Below are 25,746 nucleotides of genomic sequence, written 5' to 3' on the forward strand. Positions count from 1 at the left end.
GTTGAACTTAGGAAACTAACCGAGATAATGGTTGAATATTCTGTAATAAGTGCGAGAATACTGTCGGAGAACGACAAATTCTAAATAATTCATCCAAGGGGATGACCGAGCATTGAATGACTTCGCTTATGCTTTTGGAAAAATGTTGCCCCATTCCGTACTTGTCCCTTTGGTGTTGAGGATCCGAGGGCAAACTAGAGAATCCATGCAGTTCAGGAATTAACCCAATTGTTAATGGAGAGTTTTCCTCGGGGAGATTCTAAGGTCCACGTAACGTAGTTTTTCCTTTTAAATAGTTGGTTTCCCCAGAGGCTTGGGTCCGAGGACCATACAAGGCCTTGGTTCTGTCCAAAACTTGTATTCTCTTTTTAAGTAGTTGGTTTCCCCAGAGGCTTGGGTCCGAGGACCATACAAGGCCTTGGTTCTGTCCAAAACTTGTATTCTCTTTTTAAGTAGTTGGTTTTCCCAGAGGCTTGGGTCCGAGGACCATACAAGGCCTTGGTTCTGTCCAAAACTTGTATTCTCTTTTGTAAGTAGTTGGTTTCCCTAGAGGCTTGGGTCCGAGGACCATACAAGGCCTTGGTTCTGTCCAAAACTTGTATTCTCTTTTTAAGTAGTTGGTTTCCCCAGAGGCTTAGGTCCGAGGACCATATAAGGCCTTGGTTCTGTCCAAAACTTGTATTCTCTTTTTAAGTAATTGGTTTCCCCAGAGGCTTGGGTCCGAGGACCATACAAGGCCTTGGTTCTATCCAAAACTTGTATTCTCTTTGTAAGTAGTTGGTTTCCCCAGAGGTTTGGGTCCGAGGACCATACAAGGCCTTGATTCTGTCCAAAACTTGTATTCTCTTTGTAAGTAGTTGGTTTCCCCAGAGGCTTGGGTCCGAGGACCATACAAGGCCTTGGTTCTGTCCAAAACTTGTATTCTCTTTTTAAGTAGTTGGTTTCCCCAGAGGCTTGGGTCCGAGGACCATACAAGGCCTTGGTTCTGTCCAAAACTTGTATTCTCTTTTTAAGTAGTTGGTTTCCCCAGAGGCTTGGGTCCGAGGACCATACAAGGTCTTGGTTCTGTCCAAAACTTGTATTCTCTTTTTAAGTAGTTGGTTTCCCCAGAGGCTTGGGTCCGAGGACCATACAAGGCCTTGGTTCTGTCCAAAACTTGTATTCTCTTTTTAAGTAGTTGGTTTCCCCAGAGGCTTGGGTCCGAGGACCATACAAGGCCTTGGTTCTGTCCAAAACTTGTACTCCGTTTCTTAATTTACCTATTTCCTAAAGGTTAGCTCCTCGAATAAGGTGGGGGAAGCTAACTTGATGTTTAAAGCCCCTAGACTTGCTATGCCATTGGCACTACGAGGCGTAGCCCCTAGTGGGAACTTGTGTCGGAACAATAACAACGTGTCGCCGGTCGTAAAGGCATCCTCGTAGACCCTCGTTCGACAGAAGCTCAACTCCACCGCCGCTCGAGCTAACGCGCAAGCCTTTCCCACAGACGGCGCCAATTGTAGGGTCACGTTCCGCGACGAACTGCAGTAATGTTGGGTTCGCACGTGAATGGGCCCAAACAATATAATTTGTAGAGAGTGGGTTCGAAAGGCTAGGCCTTGGCTGCCCAGCGGTGGGTTTTTGTGGTATTCATATGTGATTAAAGTGCCTTCACCCTTGGAGTCTTTCTCCTGGAGGTGGACTGGAAGCCTTTTCTTTTTGGCCAGTCTTCCCAGCCCCCCTTTCTAGATTACTTATTTTTTCTTTTATACTAGTCTGCATTTACTTTCCTTCGTCCACGTGTAGGGTCGACATTTCCAAGACTGATACTTGTCCCGTCAATCCAAACCCAAAGTCGTTGGGGATGGTTGATAAAGCTGACGAACACGACTCTGTTAGGTCAGAGCATTGCATGGGAAGGGCAACTTTTCCTAGATATTTTGGATTTTCTTTCAGGCTTGTTCTTATACCATTTTTGCCCTTCTTCTCGGTGGAATTTTGGGTCTGCCGAGGACTGAACTGTCCTCGGCAACATCTCTGGGCCATTTTGGGCTTTATGTTATTGGGTTTGGATTGTAACCCTCTTCGGCTTGGGCCTTAGGGCTCCCCATGAATAAATGGGCTCAGCCCATAAATTGTTGGGCCCCACAATTGTTATACAAAATAAAAATTCTACTCTAACCCAATCTAGGTATATATGTGTGCGAAACTCTCTTTTAGAGAATTAAATCTCGACCATTGCCCCCCCCCCCCCCACACCTCACAAAAACTTATACTTGTATAGTGATCACTACCTCAAAGGTGCTTGGTGTTCTTCAAAACTTTTATAATTCGATGTGACAATGAATATGATAGATGGATTTCAATAAACTATTGAATGTATTTTTGAATGAATATTTGTGATTGGTGATATATCTTTGTAATTCTCATGTTACAAATTTTATAATATTTCTAGTATTTTTGTAAGCCTTATGTCATCGATCACATTCATTACAACACCGTTTTGTAGTAAAATTTGTTATAACTTTAGAATTTTCTAAAAAAAAATCATATTAAAAAGTAAAAAGAATGGATTTTAAAAAAATTATTATATAAAATGCTAGTTAGATATTATTTAAGTGATAATATAAAGGCCCCATTTGAAAATTTCGCCTTAGGCCTCCGAAACACTTGGGCCGGCCTTGGTAATTTCTCATGCACATAAACTGACGAAATTAAAGATGTTTATCCTACAATAGTTGTGTGTATTAGAGTTTTAATCCTTATAACCTCAGGCTATTACTACAAAATTTAGGCCATTTTGTAGTAGTACTCTGGTTATGTAATATATTATAAGCCTATTTAAAAAACTCTATATACTATTTTTATGTTCGTGTGTTCTAATAAGTATTGTTGTTTCCTAAAAAAGATAACTATGTATAGGATTAGAGGTTTCGGACTAGTGAGAGGTGTATATGAAAGTAATGTGGTTTAATTACAGTCTATCATCTCTTTAAATTATAAAAGTAGTAAAAAAATTATATTCATTGCATTGCTCATTCAAATTCCAAGAGATTGCCAAAATTCTTGGCAGTACAAACAAGTCAAAACATTACTCGAAAGTCAAATGTATAAAGCTCAAATTAGGGGAAAATGGGTAAATATCCTTAATTTTAAAACTATGTAGCAAAATATTCATCTTTTCAAAATATTTAGCAAAATGCCCTTTTTTTGGAACTCAATTTTAACAAAATCAAGTTCTATGTAAAATTCGATATCCTCAAATTTAATTCTATGTGTATTTTTAAATAGAACTCGACATTAACAATGTCGAGTATCGCTTAAATTAGGACAAAGTTTAGCTGTGTACTAGTACTTGTTTACTATAGCATGTAGCCAAATTTTTTTGGCTATGTCACCACCAATGAAGCACAACATTTTGTAGTTTGAGGAGGCAAAAATAACATTATAGCAATATGCCTCCACCAATAATGATGCTCTAAACAAGTATAGTACTTGTTTACTATATCAAGTTGCTACTTGCTTTTAATTTTTTTTTTCTTTCAACTCATCTCTCTCTCTCTCTCTCTCTCTCTCTCTCTCTCTCTCTCTCCTGATACTGTAGCAAGCCCTCTTCAATTCACTCACTTCCTTGTTCGCCTCATCACCTTTGCTCATCGACGAAATCATGTTGCATCCTCGAAACCTCAATCTTGAGCTCCACTGCTCTCTTGGCCACTGACTCCAAAGTCTTTAGCTCCTCTTCGGACCATTCAATCTCCTTCTCCATCTCTTTGAGCTTTTCCTTCTTCGATGCGTTATCGTTTCGAAGCTCTTCGATCTCCAAGCTCAATTTCTTGATTCGCTCCTTGCTTTCTGAATTCAAGTTCACCATCTGAAGCTTCTCGCGCTCCAAAGACTCAGTCTTCCTATTCAGCTCTGAAACCCTAGCGTCATAATTGCCACCATCGCTGGGCTAATCAAGATCGTAGGAGCTCTCCCCCATTTGATCCAACTCAGCGCCATTAATGATTATCTCCTTGTTCGCCATTGCTAATCCAACAAAATACATAAATAAAAAATTAAGCAAGAAACAAAAATCCTAAACCCCTGTTTGGTTGCCAAGAAAAATCAATAAACATAAAAATCCAAACCAAACAACATAAAATAGAATGGTGGTTGTATTCATTGGTGGAAGTGGCTATGGTGTTTGTTTTTTTATTATTTTATTGTATTGAAAACTAAAATAAAACCACTAATGTTTGGTGTTTTGTAAAGTAAGGTGGTAAAATAGATAAAGTAGCTTTTTGTAGAGCCAAATTGCTAAATTTATGACTCCACCATTGTGGATGCTCTAAGGTGTTAGTGGTGTGTAATTGTAACTATACTGTAAGTCTCAGTAAGTCAATGACAGTAAGTTAGTAGACTTCATGTATTTGCCTAGAAACTGATGAGTGATGAAAAAACAAAATAATTTATCAAGATAAGAATAGATTTTGTACCAATGAGAGGAAGACACATGTGGGAAGCCTTATCACTTTGATTAAAAACCGGTGAGGGCTGAATAAAAAAAAAAATTATTTTGAAAAAAAAATGTAAACTTCGGTTGGGTCGGGCTATACAGGTTTCAAATTCTTCAACCCTCCACTTAAGTCGAATAATTGTTAACCAAAAATATTATCTGTCACAAAAAAAAAAAATGTCACATGTTAGTTACCATAACAAGGAGATGATTTCTCATATATGTTTAGCACATTACAATTTTAAAACTACTACTTTTTGAAGCTAATTGAAAGGGTGATAGTGTGACATGACACCAATGCCAAATATAGACCCACAGTTACTATATCAATATCATGTGAATCAAATATGGATGAAAATCAACTACTTTTATCAATATCTTAGTTAAAAACAAGTGCATTACAATTTTTCATTGAATTTTATGGCATACAACTTTAGGGAAAATATATTTTCATTTTCCAAACAAACATACATGCAAAGAAAATGAAATTAGCCATTGAGACCTTAAATGCCCTTAAGTTTATGGAGACATATTACATAATATGCAATATTCTTCACAGAACAGATATGCAATTTAGTCAACCAATCACTCAATAAATAACTCAACTACTTTTCCAAAAATGTCAAATAATGTTACCATTGATGTGATTATGCAATCTTAAATTGTTTATAAGATTATGTCTAAATATAAAATGCATTATGTTTTATTTTATTACACAAAACTTACGCAAATTAGGAATAATTTTAGATGGCACCTATTTATTATTGAACTTACCAAATATACATTATGCTCAATTGTTTTTAAGATTAAAAAGAATTAAATAGGGTGACAATAAAAAATTTGATAAAATAAAATCAAGAAATATACCTAATCTTTTCATCTTTATGGAAACATAAAATGATAATTCAAGTCGAGACCTTCCAATGAGACCACGATTTCCATATGATGCTAGTAATAAAAGCCCAACAATTTGCTTATCGAGAGTAGCTAGACACAATGGAGATTTCCTATCTTCATTTAAAATATATGCCGCGTTTGGATCTCCCCTATTTCTCATTTGCAACTCTACAGTAGAACTATTAATGAGGATTTTCAAAACTTTCAGATGTTTACTTTTTGTGGCCACATCAATTGCACTGTCCCCTAGGATGTTTTTCTTGGTAAGAAGGAAGAGGAAGTGATCAAAGAATAATTTTGCGATCTTAGTACTTCCAAAACTTATTGTCTCTTGTAGCAAGAAATTCCCTAATGGGCTCTTTTGAGAAAAAATGTTTGATAATGAGAGTTGTTTGTCAGTTGACATATGTTCCAACATGTCAACAAAACCAATTACATCATCATTGGCTAATGGTTGATGAAAGGAAGCAAAATCAAAGTCAAGGAGGGCAGTGTTCTTGGATTGGTAGAGGTTTAGAAACTTTTTTAACTTTAAAGTTTCCAACCTTTCATTGAGAATGTCTTGGGCATAAATTTGCACCAGTATGTCCACAGCCATTAATAAGAAAGAAACTTGATTTTTTTTTTTTTTTTGGAGAAAATCAAAAAATGAAATGTAAACACCATAAGAAAAAAGCAATGAAAAAAATCATTGCAATAACATTAAAGTCACTGCAATAGTTGATACAAGGTGTTGCAATAAAATTTAAGGTAATAGTTTTGTGCAACAAAAACTTTTGTTGTAAAAAACTCTAAATATTTTAATAACAATTTGATACAATGATATATATATATATATTTGCAATAAACAATTTAAAGTTTCGAATATCTTGTAGATATAGACTATTATTTCACGAATCTTATTGCAATAGATTGTAAATAATCGAACAAAATAAGTCAAATTTAACTATTGCAATGAAATCATTGTAATAGATAATTACTTCATTTTGTCATTGCAATAGATTATGAAATAACTAATACTAGATTATTACAATGATATATTCGTTGTAGTTTCATGTTTGTCATTGCAATAGATTGTAAAATAATTAATATCAAATTATTGCAATGATAACTTCGTTACAATAATGTATTTGTTCAAATTTTCATTGCAATAGACTACAAAAATAATTGGTATCAATTTATTGCAACTATTTCTTTATTTTAAGTTATTATAGCAATTTTCCTAATATATTAAAGCTTCTATTGTAACAAAAAATTATAAATTATTGTAACTTATTATTGTTGATGCAATAATTATTTGATCAATCATCAATGATAAGATCATTTACACTTGTCTCATTATCAATTCATTTTGTCAAACGATGTCCAAAGCTGTCAAACATTCTTTATTTAGATAACTGAAGTTAACTCTCCTATCCCATGTAAGAGAACACGTAACATTTGAATGAAAATTGATAGAGGCCAAATGCAAAACTATGTGTCCATTCTCATCTATTTCATTTAGAAGCTTTTCAAACATTGGGTTTAATAATATACTTTTCACCATTATGTCTTGCCCATGCTTTGTCGCAATAGGCAATATATTTTGACCTAAACTATTCAATAATTTAGATGGATCACGCCATTGCTATTCAAGAAATATTTCAACAGCCTTAATGTATGCCTTCTTGCTTGATATATGAATAGGAGGTCACCCTTTAGGCTCTATAAATGGGCCTGTTGTCTGAATTTTGTTAAAATGAACTAAATTCCGTCAATGTAATTATTGGCTGCAGCTAAATGTAGAGGTGTCTTCCCTTTTTGGTCTCTTACGTGGAAGAGTAATGGGTTCTTGCTAAAACCCTCTTCTAATATATCTAAGTTAACCAAAAAAAAAAAAAAAAAAAAAATTAAAACATGAATGACATTTGAAAGAATTTACTAGAATATATTAATTTAGAACATGCATGACATGCAATATCTTTGTTACAATTAATGTGGAAAATACAAAGTATTTTTTTTTTTAGAGAAAAAAAAATCAAGTGGAAAATACAAAGTAAGTGTGATACAAAACATGCAATGCATTATGTTTTATTTTATTGCACAAAACTTATGCAAATTAGGAATAATTTTAGATGGCACCTATTTATTATTGAACCTACCAAATATACATTATGCTCAATTGTTTTTAAGATTAAAAAGAATTAAATAGGATGAAAATAAAAAATTGATAAAATAAAAGTAAGGAATATACCTAATTTTTCCATCCTTATGGCAACATAAAATGGTAATTCAAGTCAAGACCTTCCAATGAGACCACGATTCCCATATGGCGCTAGTAATAGAAGCCTAACAATATGCTTATCGAGAGTAGCTAGGCACAATGGAGATTTTCCGTCTTCATTCAAAATATATGCCGTGTTGGGATCTCTCCAAAATAAAAAATTGATGGCTTCATAACAAATAGGAAAAAACATAGCTTTATGTAAAGTGGTGTTTCTTATACTATTCCTCATTTGCAACTCTAAAGTAGAGCTATTAATGAGGATTTCTAAAACTTTTAGATGTTTATTTTTTGTGGCCACGTGAATTGCACTGTCCCCTAGAATATTTTTCTTGGTAAGAAGGAAAGGGAAGTGATCAACAATGAATTTTGTGATCTTAGTATTTCCAAAACTTGCTGCCTCATGGAGCAAGGAATTCCCTGATGGGCTTTTTTGGGAAAAAATGGTTAATAATGGGAGTTGTTTGTTAGTTGACATGTGTTCCAACATGTCAACAAAACCAATTACATCATCATTGGCTAAAGGTTGATGAAAGAAAGCAAAATCAAAGGCAAAGTTGGTGGTGTTTGTGGATTGGTGGAGGTTTGGAAACTTTTTTGACTTTAAAGATTTCAACCTTTCATTGAGAATTTCTTGGGCATAAATTTGCACTGGTATGTTGACAGCCATTGGTAAGAAAGGAATTTGAATTTTTCTTTTTCTTTTTGAGAAAAACAAAAGATGAAATGTAAATAAGAATTACGAGGAAATGTGAGTAAAGAACTATGAATACACTAAGAGAAATGGTAAGTACAATTTTTGTGACATATTTATAATGAAGTAAAATTCTACAGAAACCATCGGTATTTAATTAGAAGACTACACTTGGAATCAAAACATTTTGGCATTAAATGTTGACAAAATTTTGTTGCCATATTAGCCTACCTGAAATCCATGTTGTCATTTGTAACATGGATGGGTCATGCAGATTTCGTTAAGCTTTCTCCAAAAACATGCGTCACTCTTATAAATGATCAATAAAAAGGTAGTAGATTTCTTGGGCATAAATTTGCATTGGTATGTTGACAGCTATTGGTAAGAAAGGAACTTGAATTTTTATTTTTCTTTTTGAGAAAATCAAAAGATGAAATGAAAACACTATGAGGAAAAAAGAAATTTATTGCAATGAAAAAAAAAATCATTGCAATAACATTAAAGTCGTTGCAATAGTTGATACCAAATGTTACAATAAAAATTAAAATAATAGGTTTGTGCAACAAAAAAACTTTTGTTGCAATCAACTCTAAATATTTTAATAACAACTTTGATGCAATGATATAAATATTGTTGCAATATGTCAACAAAACCAATTACATCATCATTGGCTAAAGGTTGATGAAAGGAAGCAAAATCAAAGGCAAAGTTGGTGGTGTTTGTGGATTGGTGGAGGTTTGGAAACTTTTTTGACTTTAAAGATTTCAACTTTTCATTGAAAATTTCTTGGGCATAAATTTGCACTGGTATGTTGACAGTCATTGGTAAGAAAGGAATTTGAATTTTTATTTTTCTTTTTGAGAAAAATAAAAGATGAAATGTAAATAAGAATTACGAGGAAATGTGAGTAAAGAACTATGAATACACTAAGAGAAATGGTAAGTACAATTTTTGTGACATATTTATAATGAAGTAAAATTCTACAGAAACCATCGGTATTTAATTAGAAGACTACACTTGGAATCAAAACATTTTGGCATTAAATGTTGACAAAATTTTGTTGCCATATTAGCTTACCTGAAATCCATGTTGTCATTTGTAACATGGATGGGTCATGCAGATTTCGTTAAGCTTTCTCCAAAAACATGCGTCACTCTTATAAATAATCAATAAAAAGGTAGTAGATTTCTTGGGCATAAATTTGCATTGGTATGTTGACAGCTATTGGTAAGAAAGGAACTTGAATTTTTATTTTTCTTTTTGAGAAAATCAAAAGATGAAATGAAAACACTATGAGAAAAAAAGAAATTTATTGCAATGAAAAAAAAAAATCATTGCAATAACATTAGAGTCGTTGCAATAGTTGATACCAAATGTTACAATAAAAATTAAAATAATAGGTTTGTGCAACAAAAAAAACTTTTGTTGCAATCAACTCTAAATATTTTAATAACAACTTTGATGCAATGATATAAATATTGTTGCAATATGTCAACAAAACCAATTAAATCATCATTGGCTAAAGTTTGATGAAAGGAAGCAAAATCAAAGGCAAAGTTGGTGGTGTTTGTGGATTGGTGGAGGTTTGGAAACTTTTTTGACTTTAAAGATTTCAACTTTTCATTGAAAATTTCTTGGGCATAAATTTGCACTGGTATGTTGACAGCCATTGGTAAGAAAGGAATTTGAATTTTTCTTTTTCTTTTTGAGAAAAACAAAAGATGAAATGTAAATAAGAATTACGAGGAAATGTGAGTAAAGAACTATGAATACACTAAGAGAAATGGTAAGTACAATTTTTGTTACATATTTATAATGAAGTAAAATTCTATAGAAACCATCGGTATTTAATTAGAAGACTACACTTGGAATCAAAACATTTTAGCATTAAATGTTGACAAAATTTTGTTGCCATATTAGCTTACCTAAAATCCATGTTGTCATTTGTAACACGGATGGGTCATGCAGATTTTGTTAAGCTTTCTCCAAAAACGTGCGTCACTCTTATAAATGATCAATAAAAAGATAATAGATTTCTTGGGCATAAATTTGCATTGGTATGTTGATAGCCATTGGTAAGAAAGGAACTTGAATTTTTATTTTTCTTTTTGAGAAAATCAAAAGATGAAATGAAAACACTATGAGAAAAAAAAAATTGATTGCAATGAAAAAAAAATCATTGCAATAACATTAGAGTCGTTGCAATAGTTGATACCAAATGTTACAATAAAAATTGAGATAATAGGTTTGTGCAACAAAAAAACTTTTGTTGCAATCAACTCTAAATATTTTAATAACAACTTTGATGCAATGATATAAATATTGTTGCAATAAATAATATATTGTTTCAAATATTTTGTAGGTATAGGCTATTATTTCACGAATCTTATTGCAATAGATTGCAAATACTCGATTAAAATAAATCGAATTAAATTATTACAATAATATCTTCATTGTAATAAATAATTACTTCAATTTGTCATTACGATAGATTATGAAATAATTGATACCAGCTTATTGCAATAATATATTTGTTGCAATTTTGTGTCTATCATTGCAATAGATTGTAAAATAATTAATATCAAATTACTGCAATAAGGTATTAGTTCAAAATTTCCATTGCAATAGATTACAAAAATAATTTGTATCAATTTATTGCAACAAGTTCTTCATTTTAAGTTATAACAACAATTTTTCCTAAATAATCATGTTAATATTATAAAAGATGAAACTCAAAAAATTGGGAAATAAAATTTACTTTAGCATTAATAGTGATACCAAACATATGAATAAAAAGCATAATACAAATTCTAAGAGATATCTCTAAATGTTCATGCTTTTCAAGCATTTTAACTTTTCAAAATGCATGACGAATGCCAATGATAAATACACTATTGTATTTGAAGACTTGGCTATCAAGACAATAACATAACTTACTAGGAGTTATAACTTGAAATAGAATAGCATAAATTTTTCAAGAGAGGTTCATGATAATAAAGCATACCAAACATAAGTAATTTCCTCTTTGATTATGACCAGAGTTGTGGGTGTGACTATTACGACTTATAAAATGTAATATGTTAATCATTTTACTATACCTATTTAAAATTAAAGCAATCGAGTTAGTCATAATTTCCTTTAAAAAAAAAAGTTAGTCATAAGATTCTATTTAATTCATAATTGCATACACAAGCTTATAATAACTTTTATACATGTTCATTCAACATATTCTTCATCCAAAATTTCATATAGCCATAAGCAATTCATCTCCTCCATTTTTTTTTTTTTTTTATACCATTCATAAGGAGATAAAAACAAAATCAAAAATCATAAAAGGGCTAGACTAAACCAGCATTGGTTCATTGGCACACGAGTTGCCAATTTAGCTACAGACCAAACCTCCTTTACAACCAAATGGGGAACTAAGATCATATTATAGGAAAGACCATGTTGAGTTAGGAAAATTAGATCAGCCATTCTAGAACTATCAAGCCAATCTAGAGTCTTTTTCTTCTTAAAGGATTGAAGAAGTTCCCTACTATAACTTAATAGCAAAATTTGCTGAAAATTGTGATTTCTTGTTGTGATTCTAGCTTCCACCATAGCTTCCAGCAATGCCTCATCTGTGATTTTGGCTTTGCTACTAACTACACCACAAAAGATTCTATCTCACTAGATATTGACAGCTTCATAAGCAATGCCACTCCTATGAGGTTTTCTGCCCCTAGCACCTGCAACTTTGATGATCAATTGCCATTGCCTTGCTGCTGATTGGTGCTCTGGCCTTGGGCTTCTATTGAGTCTGTTGTTGTGTGGGTGTTCAATGAAGGTTTCCTTATACTTACAAGATAAAGATTGGGTAGTTAGAATCACATCCATAGGGTTAGGGTTAGTTCCTTTTGTTGAGGTCCAAAATATTATAAGTATTTAAATCCAAAACTAATGAGCTCTTAAGGATAGATAAGGCCCAATCCGTGAGCCAAAGCCCATTTGAAATGGGTAAAAGGAAGCCCAAGCTCATGAATGGGTAAGCCTTGGGCCTTAGAGAATGAAGAAAAAAGCAGAGGAAGCTTGGCCTAGGCTCTGTGAGAGAAACCCCCAAGGAGCCCAAAAGGAGACTGGACTAGGATATTGAGAAGTTGCTAGAACTAGAGAGGGGATCCTCAGGAAGTGTAGGAAAGAATCAGCTAGGAGTTAGACAGCTCATGGAAGCATGCTTAGGGGCACGAGGAACGAAGAAAGACATGTCTCATCAATTGCCTGCAACTTAGAAAAAAAAGGCTTTGGAAACAAATGATGACTTAGGAACCAGCACCTATGAAGAGAAGCTTGGTACCTTGAGAAGAGTAGTAAGGTGAACCATGAAAGAAGGTGGCTGGAGATCTTTCAACCTGACAGGGCCTATTTAGAGAAAAAATACAAAGGATGAGGCAGCCAAAATAGGGGTTCTGAAAAGCCTCTCTAGAAACCTTGGAAAAAGATATTAAAAGTCAGCCTCTAGGACCCCTCCCCCCAAAAGGGGAAATTCAGTTGGGGACTTTTTGGAGGAAAACCTCAAAAGAAGAATATAGTGAGAAAATTAAGAAAGGCCTAACCACCAATGTTGCTGACACAACATTGGTTCGAGACTCAGGGCAGTAAATAAAGGGAATCAATGGTACACCAAAAACCCTAGAAAGGTACTATAAAGGGGGAATCAGCAAAAACCATTCAGCAATAAGGAATTAGAGCACAAAGACCCTTTGAAAAAAATCATTTAAATCTCAGGAAAATAGAAAAAGAGAAAAACACTATAAGGGATCCTGAGACAGGTACTAGAGGATACACTTGGATTCAAGGGCATTCAAACATCACAAGTCTTGGAAGTCTATAGAAAGCTATCCAAGTTTGTAACTTTTGAATTTATTTGAATCTTGTAACACATCCCAGTGAAAACAAGGGTCCAATATACTAAAACTTAATATAATGAAATATCATTTTATTTTCTGAGGATCCCTAACGTCCTTACATGCTTTTTCTTTATTTCTTTATTGTTCCTTAACTATTTACTTTATCATATGTATATATTTGCATGTATGAATATGTATGTGTTGTAAGATCCATGCTTTGTGCACAACTTGGTTTGTAATCAGCTTAATATAGTTACGGTGAACCAAACCCAGTCCACCAAATTACAAGTATAAGGCCCAGGATCCTTGTTTCTACTTAGGCCTGGGTATTGTCCAAAAAAGGAACCCACACCTTAATGAATCACCCTGTTTCTATGGTTCTAAATGGTCCATGGAGTCGTGAAGGTGGCTTGCAAGACACTATTGAATCTATCCCTCTTACTTTGTATTTAGACAAGAGCAAAGTTAACCAGTGTTGAACAAATATGTTACTAAAATCTAAGGAATGAATGGCTAGGGTGGAGCCATGCCAGCAAGCTCTAGTAAAGGGACAAAGCAAGAAAAGGTGGGTTGTAGATTCATCTTCTTCATTGCATAGAGGGCATTTACTAGAGGTTGAGATGCCTCTGTTTTTTAGGCTAAGTAAAGTGGGTAGGCTATCATGCATGAGTTTCCACATAAAATTGTTGATTTTTAAAGGGACCTTAACTCTCCAAATTAAGTTCCACACCCCTTCCAGAGTCTGAGCTTGCCTAGCAAGGGTTGAATGATCCTTTACCAGGAATTCATATGCCTTTTTGACCTGATAATCCCCATTCTTTGAGTATTTCCATAGAATTTTATCTTGAACTGATCCTATTTTGGAAATAGGAATTTGCAAGATTGTAGAGGCTTGGGGGAATGGGTATAAAGATCTAATCAGATCTATCTTCCAGGTATTGGTATGTTGATCAATTAAGTCTCCCACTTTACCAGTAGTAAGGCTTGGGTGGTTCAAGTTCAAAGAAGGGTCATGAAACCAATTTTTGTGGTTGAGTGGAATACCATAACCATTTCCAACCCACCATTTCCCTTCTCTTGGTTTGTGGATTTCTTGTTGGATGATGTTTTTCCAACACCAGAAGTGGTGAGGTTTAGGTCTACATTCCTGAATTGGGCAGCTAGGGAAATATTTAGCCTTGAAAGTTCTAGCCAACAAAGAGTGAGGATTATGGTTGATTCTCCAATAATTTATTATCCAAAATTTGTACCTCAAGATGTGATCAAATTATTTGGGAAAAAAAACGCTATCCAAAACTTGACCACAAACTCATCATCAATCATGGCCCACAAATGCTCTCCTAGAGTTCACAATTGCTTCTAAAGAGATTTGAAGAACCTAATTTCCATAATCATTTAAGTCTGACTGCCTTTTCTCACATCATATTTAATCTATTATGGAACAAAAGAGCCCAACTATTTAGCTCCATATTTAGTTAGCTATCCCATAATTATATATAATATTATATCATATCAAAAAGCAATTTGATATGATATAATATTATACATAATTTTTAATAGTGACGCCAAAAAAGTACAATGAAATTGGTCGGAATGGAAATGTTCCATTCTGATGGAAAAGCCGAAACTAGGTCCAAAATAGTATTTTGAACATTTTTAGTCTTAAAATTTTGTTCTCCTTAAAAAAAAAAAAAAAAAAAAAAAAAAAAAAAAAAGAAAAAGAAAAGAGGTGGGCTACGGTTGTGTATATACACACATACATAAGGCGAAATCTGATTGGGCTTTGGAGAGAGAGAGAGGTAAATGTATATGTCTGATTGGGCTTTGGTGAGATATTTGGGCTTCAGGGAAAAAATGCGAGATGGGTTCAGATTTTGGGCTAGATGGGTTAAGCCGGACATGCTCAGTTATACATTAAATTAAAGCAATAAGACCCAAAAAGACAAATTAGTTGAAGCAGTTGGGAAGCTATGGAGGTTGAAGGAGAAGACGGTTCCAAAATTGTGTTACAAAATGCGGGGGACAAGGTCGTGTTTGGACGAGGCTTTGGTTTTAACACGAAAGACAAGACAGTGTCACGTCGCCACGTTGTGTTTGAACTAGCGAAATGTGGTGAGAGCCAAACGGGGTCCAAGTACTCCAAGGTTTCGTTTGAGGTTGTTGGGAAGAATCCCATGTGGGTGAGGGAACATGGGAGTGGGCAAATCCGGGCTTTCAGGAAGGGTGAGAAGGGTGGCGTGGCTGAAGGCGATTGGCTCTGCTTTTTGTCTGGGAATAGACCTGTTTGGTTTGCTGTGAGGGAAAGTGAGTTTGGGGAGAGAGCAGAGAAGAGGGTTTTGGAGAGAGAGATTGGTTTGGGTGAGAGTTTGGGAAGTGGGTTTGAGTTTGATGATGGGGTTGATGTTGAGGCGTTGGATATTGACCCTGTTAAAGGTATGTGTTTTTTTTTTTTTGGTGTTTCTTACTTGCTTTGCTTTGATTTTGCTGTGTTTGGTTGTTGAGAAAATGTAGGAAAGGAAAGTGGAAATTATAAATCTCTTTGTTTTCTAGCTTAGCTTATATGGAATATTTATTTCGTGTGGTTAACTTTTTTTGGGACAATCTTGGTTTTTAAATTTTATTAATGTATATAGGAATAGATATATGTCATTCTGTGTAGCTGAATTGTAGAAATGCATGCTGTGGAAAATTAAAGTCCTAGGGTCCATGTAATTTTGGAAATTTTAACGTAATGCTTAATACATAATACTGATGCTAATTATTGACTAATTAGCTTGACATATCAGTTTGAATGGTCCTCTGACTCACTTTCAACATCAGATTTCTTTCATATGATTATTTTGTCTTTTCAACTATGAAGAAAGTAGAATTGAGTATGTTTGTGTATCATAGAATTTACTCTCTACCTTAATCTTCTCTCTCGTAAGAGTTATAATAAATCAGAGTGAGATGCTGAGAATGGTTGGTGGTAAATGTTGGGATCATATATTTTAACGTTGTCTTCTTTATTCCACAGACATTGTAACACTTAGAGTTCAGTGTTTTTTATATGGATTCCAACTTTGCACTAGTACCCTTAGAAATGTCATTTACATCATGTTTTGCTTCACCCCTAGTAAAAAGGAAAGAACAGAAAACTTTTAAATTACCTCCTTTGCTGAGAGAAGAAAGTGTGTCGAAGATATTGACATATTTTCCTTGTAGCTCACCAAAAGTTTACACTCAAACTAGGTGAGATTTGGAGTAAAAGTAAAGTGCAAGTGATTTGAGACACCAAAGATAGATCTTCCTCTTTTTTCTGTCTATTTTCTCTTTATAATTAAACAATTATCAATTCTAGTTCCTTTGCTCTCTTCAGTTTATTTTCTATTCTAATATTGATAGCAACTTCAGCATCAGAGAAATATTTGTCATAGCAGGCTATTTGTGACATTGATACTTTTGCCTTTGTGTGTGTGTGTGTGTAAGTGGGCACACATATGCATGCACTTGCTAGACAGAGTCTGAGACTGATTTCTCACAGCTTGTCTACCAAGTCGAATCGGAGTTTGTTCTATCATGTGCCTGAGATACATAATAGAAGTTCTGTAAATATATACTGTTGTTGTAGATAACTAGTTCAGGTGTCTGTTATGCAGTTTTCTGTTTGAATCTCTGTCTTAGTTTCATCTTTAATGTCATGATGCTTTGGTTAATTAAAATTTGGGAAATGCAGAGTTTGGTTTTCTTGTGATGGGGCATGAGTTTGATCACTATCCCAAGCAAATGCTCCGTGATATAAGAAATTGGGACTGGTTTCTTGAGGAACCTAAAAGAGATAGTGATGATGATGAGTATCTTGAGAAGAGCGGAAAGAGAGGAGTGATGAAAAGGAGAAGGAAAGCTGCAGGCAATGATGATGATGATGACTTTACAGGTGAGAGTGATGATGACAAGGAGCTTGTCGCAAAACTAAGAAAGGTTGACAGACCTAAATATTCTACTAGATCAAAAGACCGTGACAAGCCTCACAAGGAGGCCAAAGGTAGTAAGAACTCTTTGCAAAAGAAAACTAGTGGTGCAAATGAAGATGATGATGATGATGAAACACTTGGAGGCTTTATTGTTGATGATGTGGAACAAGAAGAAGAAACTGATGAAGATGAAGAAGAGTTTGTTGAAGATGACGAGGAGGAAGAAGTAGATGATTGACGCCAAATCAAGGAGCAGATACATAGTTTTGTAAATGATGCTCAAGGTGAGCAGTTTTGTATGTGTAATTTCTTGTACATGTTTTTTGTGTTACGTTTTGTACCATATGTTTCTATAATCTCTCTGTAGCATGTTTGGATAGAATTTCCTTGTGTTGTAAAATTTGGAATTTTCTCTTCAGATTTTAGACATTGGAAATTGAGAGTAGCTAACATTGTGTTTTACTGAAGCAATCTTTCAGTTACTTGTAGTTCATACATCTCATTTCCTATATATGATTTCAATTTATTATACAAGAAATTAGTAGCAGATTCGTTGAGACATGTTTATTACCCCGGCTCCTTTCCAGAATTGGCAAAACAGAGATCTGGGTCAATGTCTTCAAAAGCTTTGGGGGGTTTGGTGAACTTCCAAATAGTCAAGTATTGCAAAATTAAGGAATGGTTAAGCTGGTAGGAAGGTTCTTATTTACTTTACCATGCTCAGTAAGATAAGAAGAGATAATAGTCAGTGGTGTTAAGGCATGAGTGTCCAAGATTTAAGTGTAGCTCTTGTAAAGGAGGAACCAAAGAAGACTCTAATTGGAAATTTGGAAACGCATGGAAGATGGAAGATCCAATTGAAGTTAATGGGTGATGTAGTATGATTTATTTTCAGGTTGCAAACTAGAAATGCTGATAATTGTGAATACTGGATGAGGTTGAGAACCAATTCACCAACACCTCTACAAACACATTCCTCTCGATCATCGTGTTCAACCTTTGACTTGTACGGCTGGAGATTGCTGAGATTCTCACTTTCTCAGTGGAATGTATAGACTGTAGATTTTTTATGTGCTACAAAATTGGAGATAGTCATCTTGCTTTTCATGGTTTCTTAGTGTACGTTGGATTCAATTCCAGGTCTGTTAATAAGGAAAAGCTTCATTAATTGAATCCACACCCACCAAATTTCTGATTTTTTTTAAAAAATTTTAAAATTTTTATTTTATTTATGGGCATTTCGTTCTTCCTGCATAGCATCTCTCCAGCAAGAATGATTGAAGGCTTCAGCAAATGGTTCAGGTTCATGAGAAGATTGAACTGACATGAGGTAAGCTCGATGTTTTGGGGAAAACGATTCATAGGATAAGACAACAATCCTTCAACGGGATAAGAAACTTGAGAAGATCAATGAACTTGAGAGAGGGATCCAAAATCTAAGGAAGCAACTGGACTAGACTGCGGATCTTTTGGAGTAGTCTTAGCCTGGGAAACACACACACACACACACACACACACACACACACACATATATATATATATATATAGTCGGCCTCCTCCCCCCTAGTCTGTAACTTAACCCCTTTTGGTATCAAAGCCAAGTTTGGCCGATCAAGTTTGTAAGTTACTGCATATTTTTCAATCAAGTTGGCCGTTGAGCCATAGCTATCCATTATTTTGTGCATTATCATTATTTTGATTATGTTATCTCCTACAAGTTATATTTTGTTTTACATCTATTTTTTGATAACTCTTCCATTCCCATTCATTACTTTCTTCATCTATTATTTCTTCTCAATCTTTGTCTACTGTAATTTCTTTTGGTGGTAGGCTGAGCCTCCCGTTTATATATATATATATATATAATTGTGCCAATTGTAACTATTAATTTTTGTCAATTTCATCAATCAGCCCTAAAGATCAACTCAGAAAATTTCCTTAATTAAGAGAGTTTTTACTGATAAAATTGACTTGATTTACAAAATTTAAGGACAAAATTGACACAATTAATAATTGAGTAGCTTTACTAAGGAGACTTGTACCTTAGTGACATAACTTGTTCTTCTTTATTATGGTAACTAGGATTCAAATCCTCCCCTCTCATTGTTACAAAAATTGAGATATAAAATAAGAAAAAAGAAGAAGTTAAATAGTTTTAATTTAAAAGAATGATGAAACTGACATAATTTAATTTATAGGGATGAAACCGAATCTGTAACAAAGTTTAATAAACCAAAATTATAGTTTGGCCTTCTCAAAATAACATTCAAACAAAAATATTTATATATAAAAAATAATGAACGGAAGTTGTAGATTGAAATTCTATTGCTAAGAGTCTTGTAACTTAATTACCATCTTTCAGTGTTTCTAATAAAAACAACTGGCCTCAAATCTTAGTCTCCCATCCCTACTGTAACTATAAAACATTTATGATAATAATAATAAAAATTGAAATTCTATCATATTTAAAATAGAGTAAAAATTATTTATTAAAAAAAAAAAAAATCCTGTGATTGAGTCCATAAGGCCATAAGGCCCATAACCAAATGAAACGATCTGAGAAAATCAAGTGCAAAAGCCCCATATATCCACTTTGTGCTAACAATAAAAACGACTTCGTTTCCAAAACGAATCCTCAGCTAGTATTAAAAATAAAAAACCCCAATCGAAAATTTCAAATAATAAATTTCACCTCCTGAAAATCTCTCTCAATACGCGCCGTTTCGAGCTAGGGTTTCTGCAACACCAAGAAAACCCAAAGAACCAAAGAAACAAGCTCAGCTAAACCTAGCTAAGTCCTAGACGAAGCTCAAAACCCCAAAATTGGGAGCTTCAAATGGAGGATTACGCAGAACAATCTCATTTCGAAGACGACCAATTCGCTTACAATGGCGAAGAATATCGCGAAGATTTTGAAACCCTAGACCACCGCCACCACCACCATCAGCGGCGAGAGCAATTCGATTCAGAGCGCGGTTTTGAGCCGGAAGATAATATAAATAGCTCAGGCAATGAGATAAAGCACTCATCGATTGTGGGTCACCGTGACTCTGCCTCTCTAGGGTTAGTTTGAGAAATTTCGGCTTTTTGATGTTTGTTGAAATTTTTCTCATTCTTGGTGATATTGATGGAAATTAAAATTTGGGTTTTTTGGTTTTTGTGGTGTGTAGAAAGCTTTTTGTTGGAGGCATTTCGTGGGAGACCTCTGAAGGTACTTTCTAAAGTTTAAACCTTTTTTATTTATTTTTTGTTAATTTTAAGTTATTGTTTTTAGTAAATTCTTCATTATGTGTGTTTTGGTGTTGAATCATTTTGTTAACTTTAACTTTATTGTGTGTGTATGTGTAATGAAGCATTATTGGGTCTAATGATATATTAGAGTTATGGGTATTTGGATAGTTATGAGATGATATAAACGGGATTAGTGGTGTTTGTGTAGATGTCGAATGTGAAGGTGAATTAGGGGAATGATGGTTTTTTTTTTTTTTTTTTGTTGGGTCTGCCTTCTAGTCATTTAGCTATGGAGAGTATATGGATTGACTTTTTTTTTTTTTTTTTTTTGATAAATAATGGAATTGTATTAATCAAAAGTCCAGGTACACCGGGGGTGTACATGGATAACAGTACATCAAACACATAAATTACAAAGATCAAGCATTTCTAAAAAATTAGAACAAGGAAAAATATTAAAGGAAGAACTCCACTCTAGCAAGGTGTGAAGGAGAAGAGATTTAAATTCTGAAATAGACTGTTCCTTCCCTTCGAAACATCTTGAGTTCTGTTCTTGTCAAATACACCATAGGACACAATATGGGACAGCCCTCCATAAATCAATGCTCGATGCCCACCGAAGGAACCTTGCCAACTCGAAAATAACAGAGACACCATGTGGCATAACCCATTGAAGACCAAATAGAGTCCACACCATAGGACACAATGGATTGACTTTCTTGTAATGCTTGATTATGCATTATGCTGGTTTACGTGGTTGCTTGTTGTTTTAGTTGTAATTTAACTTTAATCATTTATTCTGCATCTTTTTTAACTAGAGTTAGTGGAGTAGTGGAAGCTAAATTAGATTGGCCTTGTAATGGTTGATTATGCATTATCCCGGTTTACGTGGTTGCTTGTTGTTTTAGTTGTAATTTAAGTTAATCATTTATTCTGCATCTTTTTTAACTAGAGTTAGTGGGGTAGTGGAAGCTAAATTAGATTGGTCTTTACCTTTTCTGCATTTGTGGATCAAATGGGATAAGAGAAGTCTGTGAATTTTGGTCCTATAGAGGTGGGCCGAGGCAGCAATATATGGCCATTGGGATATAAGTTGTTGTGAATCTTGTGACGTCTTGAGTTGGATGGAACTTTTCTATTTTCATCATAGTCTGTTTCTCATTTTCCTCCCCCCCAAACCCTCCTTTTTATCTCATACACTGAACTTGCTTATTTAGGTCATTTTGTCTCCTTTTTGTCAATATTTCTTTTTGTTGATTAAATGCTTTTTTTTGGGTAAGTTATTGTTGATTTAATGCTTGAGAAAGGGTGTTGATATAATGGTATTTTACATTATGTGGGCAATTTATATTGGATTTAGAATATGATTTTGTAAGTGGTGACATATATAGTTTTATATCTGCTCCATCTCATGTCATTTTAAAACTTCTTGGTTTGTGTACTTGAATGAGGATCTATATCTCCCTTTCTGATTGGGGGGACATTATGAGAAAATAAGGATAAATATGGGTCATAAGTTGAATTGTGTTGTGGGTTGAGACAAGTGATGGTGTAGCAATTTTTTGTTGTATGTTATTTATTTATTTTTGATAGGTAAGTAAGAATTTTATTTTATTTATTTATTTATTTTTGATAGGTATTGCAATTTATTAAAAATCAAAAAGTGTATACAGGGAATATAAAAATCAAAGAAAATACAGAAAAACAAAACATGACTAGAAAATAAAATGCAGCGAAACCAGCTGTATAATTAACAGAACAAAAGTAGAGTATCTAGGAAATCCATCAGAGAAAACATGGAGAGAGTGGAGGACTTCAATCCCCATTCATAATGAGTCTTCAGAAATAAAAACTTGAGGTTTGGTCCAGTGGACTCTTTGTCCTCAAAAATGCCACAATTCCTTTCACCCAAATGCACCAAATCAACCGTGCCAGGGCTGCCTTCCACACTGTCCCATATCTACGAGAACCTAACATGCCACTCCAAGATTCTAGCATTGAAACAATAGAGTTTGCCATAACCCAAGGAAACCCAACTAGGCAAGACTGTGAATATTGAGTATTGCTAGGTTTTTGTCATAGTTTAAGAGCGCCAATGCATTCTCAGATTTCTACAGTGAAGATTAAAATTCATAATGTGGTTTTGTTTGCTACTGTATAGCAATAAATTAGTACACATACTTTGCATGATATCCTTTGTGAAGGCACAATGTAAAGTTCTGAAGGAGAAGTAGTTTGGTCTCATGGATATGATTCTACTGCTTGATAAGTTTATAGATCAAGTTTTCTGCAATTTAAGGATTATAGTTTGACATCTAAATGGCTTGGGGCAGTCTGGTTTGTAAATGTGTGTGTTTGTATTAAATTCATGATTGTCAAGTAATTGTTTTTGTGAGTATAATTGTCAAGTATGTTTGTGGACTTAATCAGTGGAAATTATTGCTGTAATGCCTATGTATCTGGAAAAGGTTTATTAAGTTGAGTTGAGTTGCATAAAATTTGTCTATAAGCTGGCTTGCGGGCAAACTCAGTCAAGCATGGTTGGCTCAGCTCATTGTACTCCCTGATTACAAAAGTGTGGCTTTTGTGGGCCTGTTGCAGTTGTGAAAATATGGTAAGCTGACATTTGAATCCTGTGGATTAACCATAACAAAGTTATTCCTTTTTGTTTGTCATAGTCTATGTAAGCAAAACATTTACTAAAATGTATTCCTACTCAAATTGGGATCATCATCACTACTAAAGGAAATTTGACATAGTTGTCACTTAATCAAATTTTAAAACATATATGATACGCGCAACAAACTAATGTATGCCATTTCAACTGCACTGAACTTATTTAATAGTGCAATTGTTGATAGCTGGCTTGCTGCAAGAATATGATACATAACAGTGAATTTTATTTTAAATTCTATAAAATCTTGTTAGTATATTTGTTCGAATAGTATCTCCGTTGTTAGTTTATAGTGTTCCTTTTCATTTGTGTTTCTATGTTGGTTCTTTTTGTGGGAAGAGGGAGTAAAAGGATATATAATAATTATATGACAGAGATGTTGCTTTTGTATATTTGGTTCCATTCAATATTGCATATTCTCATCCCTTTTATTCTCAAGTCACTGGGATTCACCATTTTTGTCCTATTGACCTTTTGTGGTTATCTTATTTTCAGATACCTTTGCTAGTTACTTTGGTCAGTATGGAGAAATAACAGATTCTGTAATTATGTTGGATAAACATTCGGGAAGACCACGGGGGTTTGGATTTGTAACATTTTCTGACCCAACAGTTGCTGATAAGGTTTTGGAGGATGAGCATGTTATAGATGGTAGAATGGTAACGTTATTATCCCATTTCTCAACTGTATGGTATTTTCAGGTTTTTTGGTTTACCACACATTTTCCCTAGTATTCTTCCCTTATGGGTAGTGGAATTGTTTCCCAAACAGGTTGAAGTGAAGAGGACAGTCCCTAGGGAGGATACAGACTATAAGGGGGTATCAAAAACAAAGAAGATTTTTGTTGGTGGAATTCCACCATCTTTGACCAATGGTATTGTAGTCCAACAAAAAATTTTGATTTTACTATAAGAAAATTCAATGCATTAATTAAAAGAGAGTTTCTTTTGACTATATGTTTAAACATTGCAGAGGAGTTGAAGGAATACTTCTCTTCTTATGGTAGTATTGTTGATCACCAAATTATGGTGGATCATAAAACTGGGCGGCCTAGAGGCTTTGGTTTTGTCACTTTTGAGAGTGAAGACAGTGTTGAAGAAATTTTTTTGGAGGGAAAAATGCATGAACTTGGAGGCAAGCAGGTTAGTCAAAAACCATCTTAAGACTTCTAATTGGAAATGGTGTTCTGTGCATTTTTTTAATATGAAATCTTAATATGATGTTCACTGTAAATCTGAATGTAGGTGGAAATAAAAAAGGCAGAACCCAAAAGAGCTGGCGGTGATTACAGGGGCAATGCTGCTAAGTCATATGGTGGTTTTGGTGGTGGTGCAGCTGGATATGGAGGGTATAATTCCAGAGGTCGGGGTAGTGGAAAAATGGACAGGGGGTATGGTGGGTATGGTGTCTATGATGCATATGGCGGTTATGGGGGAGGCTATGGTGGAAGTTCTGCAAGTTTCTATGGTGGCTATAGTGGATATGGATATGGATTTGGGTATGGTGGGCCCATGTATGGAAATGCTGGATATGCTGCTGCCGGTTATGGCATTCCTGGTGGTTATGCTGGTGCTGCTGGATATAGTGGTAGTCGAGGATATGGAGGAGTTGATGGCGGTGGTGGTTATGACAATGGCAAGGGATATGAAAGGACTGGTAGTTCTGTGTCTGGAAGATACCATCCTTACAGAAAGTGAGATAAAATGGAAGATACCAGTCTTACAGAAAGTGAGTGAAAATCTCCTTACTTCATATTCTGGATCAACATCTGATAATGATTGGAGATTTCTTGGTCTCTCTCCTCAGAAGCAACTGGAGACTAATCAGTTTCTTCTTGGAAGACAAAAATGGATTTATTTTTCGAAAGTGGAAGCATGTCTACTTCTTTGAACATTTCTTGATAGCTGCCCGAAGGGGTCAATTAAATGTATTGTAATTGTGAAAAGAATTCGAATGGTAGTGTTGAATTTGCTATACTTTGGTCTTCAAAAACTGTTTCAATCAGAAGATTAATCTTTAGAAACTTTAACCTCGGTAGCATGAGAAATCTTGATATAGCTATTTTCCCACGTGCTCTGTATATAAAATGAGTGTGCAGGTTACAAGAAGATTTGTAAGCAATAGCGTGTAAGTCTCACTCTCATATGTTCAACTCAATTCTTATCGAATGTTGTAACTTGTGGTGTATATAGAACTGTTTCATATTGGTACAGTGCAGTCTTGTACCGTTTGGTAAAAAGTAAAAAATAAAAATAAAAATTGCTCGTTGTATTTTTCATTTTTTTGTCTCACCTCTATTTTATCATTTTTATTTCACATTTAGCAAATAAGTTATTGATAACCATGGCATACCAAATGGGTACGTCCATGGCGTATTGTAGATTGTAGCATTGTAAGTTGTAGGAATCAATTAGTGAAGTTCCAGAACCTTAAACCACAGTTGTTTTTGTTTGATGGTAAGTGATAATAACCACGAACTCCCAACGTTTGGTTTGGTGGTTCCAAAATTTATGATTTTTCATCATGTAGTCTTAGTTGGATCCTCTCCGCTATTATTCAACCTACCCTTGTAAGTTCACGTATCCTGTTAGCACCCTTGTAATTTTGTAATATACATAATCAATCAAAAAGGATTGAGAAAGCCAAAAATAGCAAATTAAAGGAT

The 25,746-nt window shown here is 34.4% G+C and overlaps 2 protein-coding genes across 2 annotated transcripts; both read left to right on the forward strand.

Moving 5' to 3' along the window:
* The first annotated feature begins 15,141 nt into the window (after positions 1–15,141).
* LOC126725091 (uncharacterized) lies at positions 15,142–17,664 on the forward strand. The gene is made up of 2 exons (XM_050429604.1): positions 15,142–15,656; positions 16,939–17,664. The coding sequence occupies exons 1-2, from the start codon at positions 15,194–15,196 to the stop codon at positions 17,412–17,414; spliced, it is 939 nt and encodes a 312-aa protein (XP_050285561.1). The 5' UTR covers positions 15,142–15,193; the 3' UTR covers positions 17,415–17,664.
* A 2,172-nt stretch (positions 17,665–19,836) lies between these two features.
* Positions 19,837–25,110, forward strand: LOC126725092 (heterogeneous nuclear ribonucleoprotein 1). The gene is made up of 6 exons (XM_050429605.1): positions 19,837–20,239; positions 20,347–20,387; positions 23,577–23,740; positions 23,853–23,955; positions 24,054–24,223; positions 24,326–25,110. Exons 1-6 carry the CDS (start codon positions 20,013–20,015, stop codon positions 24,776–24,778), a joined length of 1,158 nt encoding a protein of 385 aa, XP_050285562.1. The 5' UTR covers positions 19,837–20,012; the 3' UTR covers positions 24,779–25,110.
* The last annotated feature ends 636 nt before the right edge of the window (positions 25,111–25,746 follow it).

Source organism: Quercus robur, chromosome 5 (assembly GCF_932294415.1).
Source record: "Quercus robur chromosome 5, dhQueRobu3.1, whole genome shotgun sequence".
Classification (NCBI taxonomy): domain Eukaryota; kingdom Viridiplantae; phylum Streptophyta; class Magnoliopsida; order Fagales; family Fagaceae; genus Quercus; species Quercus robur.